The 7913-nt window shown below is 43.9% G+C and overlaps 1 protein-coding gene across 1 annotated transcript in view; it reads left to right on the forward strand.

Annotated features, from left to right (window-relative positions):
* Positions 1-367: 367 nt before the first annotated feature.
* LOC121534488 (protein Niban 1-like) overlaps positions 368-7913 on the forward strand; it is a 46745-nt gene continuing 39199 nt past the window's right edge. The window contains exon 1 of the mRNA XM_045206045.1: positions 368-505. Within this exon, the coding sequence (XP_045061980.1) occupies positions 451-505 (55 nt within the window). The 5' untranslated portion in view covers positions 368-450. The remainder of the gene's footprint in view (positions 506-7913) is intronic.

A 7913-nucleotide genomic window follows, 5' to 3' on the forward strand; every position in this document is an offset into this window, starting at 1 on the left:
TGACAGGGAAAAAACGGTGGACCAAATTGGAAATGTATATTTCAATAATTCAGGCACACATTTCAGCTGAAAGCAAGCAATAAAGTTATTTTATAAACGTTTTGCAGTGACTCTTTCAATTTGTTTATCTGTATTTATAGTGTATCTGTATAAATAGCACTAGATACAGTCATTGATATATTAGCCTAGGCTACATGATGAGATGTAAAACAACAATGTAAACGACGCTCTTAAACCGAAACGCTTCTGAATACGAGCGGGCTATTTAAGGCGGCGCTGTAGATTGAGGAAGTTCCCATGATAGTGGTTTCTTCAAGCGTGCTCCTCCACGCCCGTTCTCTGTCAGATGCGAGCATCGACACACTGAAGCGGTCTGTTGACGGGACGATATACAGCTTCTTCGCCTCTGGCATTGCAGTTTATCGTGGACTGAGATAATTTAATTTCACTATGGGAGCATCTTCTTCCAGTCTGCTGGATGAGACTAAATCCAACTACATCAGAGGTAAGAGAAAGTTACACTTTTTGTGGGGAAATTATGTGCGCTCATTATGTAATTGGACTTATCTGTAAAAAAATAAAAAAAAAACGTTTATTGGGGTTTGCTAAAACATTTTCAAATGAAAAACATGCCAATTTAATGTATGTATGTTTTTTTACCGAGGTCCACGTAGATTAGCTTCTCCAAATGATAAAGAAAGAGGCAGAAATAAAATAATAACATAAATAGTAAGTGTGTGAATTTGTATTCTTCTTTGGTGATATGCATAGAACATTTAAATGAAGGCTATGATAGGTGCAAGGGCTATGCGCAAAACAAAACGTTTAAAAAAAATGAATAAACATTCCTCAGAAGTGGGACACACCCACGTCTGTTACATTTTTTTTTGTGTGTGTCTAACAGTGTATTTAATTATGAGAGAAAGAGAGAGAGATGACCACTTGTAAGGAGAAGTTCAATTGACTCCTAGAACTCTGGGAATGTGCATCTGTGCTGTGAGAGAAGTAGGCTATATCTACGTGGTTGTACTTTCCTCTCTGCTCCAGTTCTGCTTCAACTCATCAGGATGATTTCCTGACAGAGATTATAAGGAGCATATGGCACATATACGCAGCACATTTCTGAGTGTAAAAATATCTGTGTTGTGGTAAAAAGTGTTGTGATATATCTGAGCTACTCTTCCTGGGGTCCAGCAAAATTAAGGCAGTTATACATATTTCACAACATATTAAGTGTGTGCCCTCAGTCCTCTGCTCTACTACCACACATCTTTAACACAAAATACATGTGTACATGTGTGTATAGTGGGTATGTTATCGTTGTGTTTGTATGCATGTGTCTATGTTTGTGTTGCATCACAGTCCCTGTGTAACCGGTGTGAAATGGCCAGCTAGTTAGCGGTGCGCGCTAGTAGTGTTTCAATCGGTGACGTCACTCGCTCTGAGACCTTGAAGTAGTTGTTTCCCTTGCTCTGCGAGGGCCGCGGCTTTTGTGGAGCGATGGGTAACGGTGCTTCGAGGGTGACTGTTGTCGATGTGTGCAGAGGGTCCCTGGTTCAAGCCCAGGTAGGGGCGAGGAGAGGGACGGAAGCAACACTGTTACACCTGCTGTTCAATAAGGTGTATTTCTATGTTATTTTTCAATCAAATGTTACTGCTGGCATGAGTTACTTGATGTGGAATAGAGTTCCATGTAGTCATGGCTCTATGTAGTACTGTGCGCCTCCCATAGTCTGTTCTTGACTTGGGGGCTGTGAAGAGACCTCTGGTGGCATGTCTTGTGGGGTATGCATGGGTGACCGAGCTGTGCGCCAGTAGTTCAAACAGACAGCTCGGTGCTTTCAACATGTCAATACCTCTCACAAATACAAGTAGCGATGAAGTCAATCTCTCCTCCACTTTGAGCCAGGAGAGATTGACATGCATATTATTAATGTTAGCTCTCTGTGTACATCCAAGGGCCAGCAGTGCTGCCCTGTTCTGAGCCAATTGCAATTTTCCTAAGTCCCTCTTTGTGGCACCTGACCACACAACTGACAGTAGTCCAGGTGAGACAAAACTAGGGCCTGTAGGACCTGCCCTGTTGACAGTGCTGTTAAGAAGGCAGAGCAGCACTTTATTATGGACAGACTTCTCCCCATCTTAGCTACTGTTGTATCAATATGTTTTGACCATGACAGTTTACAATCCAGGGTTACTCCAAGCAGTTTAGTCTCCTCAACTTCCTCAATTTCCACCCTTATTCATTACAAGATTTAGTTGAGGTTTAGGGTTGAGTACATTATTTGTCCTACATACAATGCTTTTAGTTTTTGAAATATTTAGGACTAATTTATTCCTTGCCACCCATTCTGAAACTAACTGCAGCTCTTTGTTAAGTGTTGCTGTCATTTCAGCCGCTGTAGTAGCTGATGTGTATATTGTTGAGTCATCCACATACATAGACACACTGGCTTTACTCAAAGCCAGTGGCAGGTCATTAGTAAAGATTGAAAAAAGTAAGGGACCAAGACAGCTGCCCTGGGGAATTCCTGATTCTACCTGGATTTTGTTGGAGAGGCTTCCATTAAAGAACACCCTCTGTGTTCTGTTAGACAGGTAACTCTTTATCCACAATATAGCAGGGGGTGTAAAGCCATAACACATACGTTTTTCCAGCAACAGACTATGATCGATAATGTCAAAAGACACACTGAAGTCTAACAAGACAGCCCCCACAATCATTTTATCATCAATTTCTCTCAGCCAATCATTAGTCATTTGTGTAAGTGCTGTGCTTGTTGAATGTCCTTCCCTATAAGCGTGCTGAAAGTCTGTTGTCAGTTTGTTTATTGTGAAATAGCATTGTATCTGGTCAAACACCATTTTTTCCAAAAGCTTACTAAGGGTTGGTAACAGGCTAATTGGTCGGCTATTTGAGCCAGTAAAGGGGGGCTTTACTATTCTTAGGTAGCGGAATGACTTTAGCTTCCCTCCAGGCCTGGGGGCACACACTTTCTAGTAGGCTTAGATTGAAGATATGGGAAATAGGAGTCTGATTCAATGGATGATGGAGTGGAGTTTACCTTTTTGCCCAAAATGTCATTTAAGGTGCTCCAAAGCTTTTTACTATCATTCCTTATGTCATTTATCTTTGTTTCATAGTGTAGTTTCTTCTTCTTTTTATTCAGTTCAGTCACATGATTTCTCAATTTGCAGTACGTTTGCCAATCGGTTGTGCAGCCAGACTTATTTGCCATCTCTTTTGCCTCATCCCTTTCAACCATACCATTTTTTCAGTTCCTCGTCAATCCAAGGGGATTTAACCGTTTTTACGGTAATTTTCTTAATGGGTGCATGCTTATTAGTAACTGAATAAGCAAATTCATAAATGTGTCAAGTGCAGTGTCTGTTTGCTCCTCATTACACACCATGGACCAACATATATTCTTTACATCAACAACATAGGAATCACTACAAACGTATTGTATGACCTCTTATACACTATATTAGGCCCAGCCTTTGGAACTTTGGTTTTCCTAGATATGGCTACTATATTGTGATCACTACATCCGATGGATTTGGTACAGCATTCAAACAAATTTCTGCAGCATTAGTAAAGATATGATCAATACATGTTTATGATTTCGTTCCTGTACTGTTTGTAACTAACCTGGTAAGGTTAACTGATAACCTGAACCAGGTTGCAGGCACTGGTTACAGTTTGAAGCTTTCTCTTGAGTGGGCAGCCGATGAAAGCCAGTCAATATTTAAATCACCCAGAAAGTATACCTCTCTATTGATATCACATATATTATCAAGCCTTTCACATGTTATCCAGATACTGACTGTTAGCACTAGGTGGTCTATAGCAGCTTCCCACCAGAATGGGCTTTAGGTGAGGCAGATGAACCTGTAGCCATATAACTTCAACAGTATTTAACATGAGATCCTCTCTTATGGGGTTAACACCAGTGTTGTATCTGAATGTTGATTCTAGTGGGGTTAGCACCAGTGATTCTGTTGATTCTAGTGGGGTTAACACCAGTGTTATATCTGTTGATTCTAGTGGGGTTAACACCAGTGTTATATCTGTTGATTCTTGTAAGGGTTAACACCAGTGTTATATCTGGGTGTTGATTCTAGTGGGGTTAACACCAGTGTTATATCTGGGTGTTGATTCTAGTGGGGTTAACACCAGTGTTCTATCTGGGTGTTGATTCTAGTGGGGGTTAACACCCAGTGTTATATCTGTTGATTCTAGTGGGGTTAACACCAGTGTTATATCTGGGTGTTGATTCTAGTGGGGTTAACACCAGTGTTATATCTGGGTGTTGATTCTAGTGGGGTTAACACCAGTGTTATATCTGGGTGTTGATTCTAGTGGGGTTAACACCAGTGTTATATCTGGGTGTTGATTCTAGTGGGGTTAACACCAGTGTTATATCTGGGTGTTGATTCTAGTGGGGTTAACACCAGTGTTATATCTGGGTGTTGATTCTAGTGGGGTTAACACCAGTGTTCTATCTGGGTGTTGATTCTAGTGGTGTTAACACCAGTGTTATATCTGGGTGTTGATTCTAGTGGGGTTAACACCAGTGTTATATCTGGGTGTTGATTCTAGTGGGGTTGCAACACCAGTGGGATTGAAATTGACGCCACCTGCAGTGAATAAATGAAGCGTTATTTGAAACCACAGTGGAATCAACACCTTTGTGGTGTTGTTGTTACTCCACTGTGTTGAGTTAATTTCAGTTAACGCTCTCAGAATGAACCCCAGAAAGAGTAACTGTTGCCTTGGCAACAGCCAATGGGGATCCCTAATAAATACAAAAACAAAAAGATGTGGAGGGCCTCATTATCATATTTCCCAGCAGGTAGATGTTTAGAGTAGTTTTGGCAGCATTTAGACAGGCAGCCCAATTCTGATATTTTTTTCAATAATTTGTATTTTTTTTTAAACTAATCAGATCAGCACTGACAATTATCTGATGAGAAAAGATCTAATGTGATTGGCCCAAAGACCAATTAGTGGAAAAAAGATCAGAATTGGGATGGCTGTGAAACGTTGCGCCTAAGTTTTAATATCTATGTTTCTGCATGCACATTGGTTAATTAATTAATTAAAGATAAATAACATGCATTTCTCTAAACTAATCCAATCTGTAAGTGGTTGGACTAATTGGACCCATTACTGAGATGGCTGTTCCAATTTAGATAGTTTAGGTAGTCTTGTTTGGCAATTTGTTCACCATAGCAGTCATTCTGAATGCAGATTGTGGATGATAAAAAACTTCAACTCTACTCTCTCTATGTCAGGATTCAAAAGGAATTACTAATCACTTCACACACCAGCATATTGTGATTTGCATGTCTGACCTGGCCCATGTGCCAGGAGTTTCAGACCACAATGTTGGGGGGAAACTAGGCCATAACTAAAGGCCTTATGACATGTCCAATAAAGGGTTTACTTTCAATGACAGTGCAGTCTCCTCTCTCCTCTCTCTGACAGTGCAGTCTCCTCTCTCTGACAGTGCAGTCTCCTCTCTCCTCTCTCTGACAGTGCAGTCTCCTCTCTCTGACAGTGCAGTCTCCTCTCTCCTCTCTCTGACAGTGCAGTCTCCTCTCTCTGACAGTGCAGTCTCCTCTCTCTGACAGTGCAGTCTCCTCTCTCTGGCAGTACAGTCTCCTCTCTCTGACAGTACAGTCTCCCCCTCTCTCTCTCTCTGACAGTACAGTCTCCTCTCTCTGACAGTGCAGTCTCCTCTCTCTGACAGTGCAGTCTCCTCTCTCTGACAGTGCAGTCTCCTCTCTCCTCTCTCTGACAGTGCAGTCTCCTCTCTCTGACAGTGCAGTCTCCTCTCTCTGACAGTGCGATCTCCTCTCTCCCTCTCTCTGACAGTGCAGTCTCCTCTCTCTGACAGTGCAGTCTCCTCTCTCTGACAGTGCAGTCTCCTCTCTCTGACAGTGCAGTCTCCTCTCTCTGACAGTGCAGTCTCCTCTCTCTGACAGTGCAGTCTCCTCTCTCCTCTCTCTGACAGTGCAGTCTCCTCTCTCTGACAGTACAGTCTCCTCTCTCTCTCTCTCTCTGACAGTACAGTATCCTCTCTCCTCTCTCTCTGACAGTACAGTCTCCTCTCTCTGACAGTACAGTCTCCTCTCTCTGACAGTACAGTCTCCTCTCTCTGACAGTACAGTCTCCTCTCTCCTCTCTCTCTGACAGTACAGTCTCCCCCCTCTCTCTCTCTCTGACAGTACAGTCTCCCCCTCTCTCTCTCTCTGACAGTACAGTCTCCCCCCTCTCTCTCTCTCTGACAGTACAGTCTCCCCCCTCTCTCTCTCTCTGACAGTACAGTCTCCACCCTCTCTCTCTCTCTGACAGTACAGTCTCCTCTCTCTGACAGTACAGTCTCCACCCTCTCTCTCTCTCTGACAGTACAGTCTCCTCTCTCTGACAGTACAGTCTCCACCCTCTCTCTCTCTCTGACAGTACAGTCTCCTCTCTCTGACAGTACAGTCTCCACCCTCTCTCTCTCTCTGACAGTACAGTATCCTCCCTCCTCTCTCTCTGACAGTACAGTCTCCTCTCTCTGACAGTACAGTCTCCCCCCTCTCCTCTCTCTCTGACAGTACAGTCTCCTCTCTCTCTAGCAGTACCGTCTCCTCTCTCCTCTCTCTAACAGTACAGTCTCCTCTCTCCTCTCTCTCTCTGACAGTACAGTCTCCTCTCTCTGACAGTACAGTCTCCTCTCTCCTCTCCTCTCTCTGACAGTACCGTCTCCTCTCTCCTCCCTCTGACAGTAGAGGGAGAGAATCCTCCTCCTCCACCAGAGAGTTTAGAACCCTCCTCCACACTAGAGTCTAGAACCCTCCTCCTCAACACTAAAGAGTCTAGAACCCTCCTCCTCAACACTAAAGAGTCTAGAACCCTCCTCCAGACTAGAGAGTCTAGAACCCTCCTCCTCCACTCTAGAACCCTCCTCCACACTAGAGAGTCTAGAACCCTCCTCCTCCACTCTAGAACCCTCCTCCACACTAGAGAGTCTAGAACCCTCTCCTCCACTCTAGAACCCTCCCCTCCCACACTAGAGTCTAGGAACTCCCTCCTCCTCCACTCTAGAACCCTCCTCTCACACTAGAGAGTCTAGAACCCTCCTCCTCCACTCTAGAACCCTCCTCCACACTAGAGAGTCTAGGAACCCTCCCCTCCACTCTAGAACCCTCCTCCACACTAGAGAGTCTGAGAACCCCTCCTCCTCCACTCTAGAACCCTCCTCCACACTAGAGAGTCTAGAATCCTCCTCCTCCTCACTAGAGAATCTAGAACCCTCCTCCTCATCTCTATAGAACCCTCCTCCACCACACTAGATTCTAGAACCCTCCACCACACAAGATAGTCTAGGACCCTCCTCCTCTACACTAGAGATGATAGAATCCTCTTCCACAATAGAGAGTCTAGAACATTCCTTCTCCACCACACTAGAGTCTAGAACCCACCTCCACCACACCAGAGTCTAGAACCCCCCTCCACAATAGAGAGTCTAGAACCCTCCTCCTCCACACCAGAGTCTAGAACCCTCCTCCACAATAGAGAGTCTAGAACCCTCCTCCTCCACACTAGAGAGTCTAGAACCCTTCTCCTCCACACTAGAACCCTGCTCCTCTTCCTGAGTCCAGAGGTCTCCACTCTTTAGCCAGACAGTTAGTCCTCTACACATTTTACATTACATTTACATTTTAGTCATTTAGCAGACGCTCTTATCCAGAGCGACTTACAGGAGCAATTAGGGTTAAGTGCCTTGCTCAAGGGCACATTTACGTCATTTAGCAACGCTCTTATCCAGAGCGACTCACCAATTGGTGCCGTTCACCCTATAGCCAGTGGGATAATCACTTTACAAATTTTTTTTTGGGGGTAGAAGGATTACTTTTAT

Source organism: Coregonus clupeaformis, chromosome 21, assembly GCF_020615455.1.
Source record: "Coregonus clupeaformis isolate EN_2021a chromosome 21, ASM2061545v1, whole genome shotgun sequence".
Classification (NCBI taxonomy): domain Eukaryota; kingdom Metazoa; phylum Chordata; class Actinopteri; order Salmoniformes; family Salmonidae; genus Coregonus; species Coregonus clupeaformis.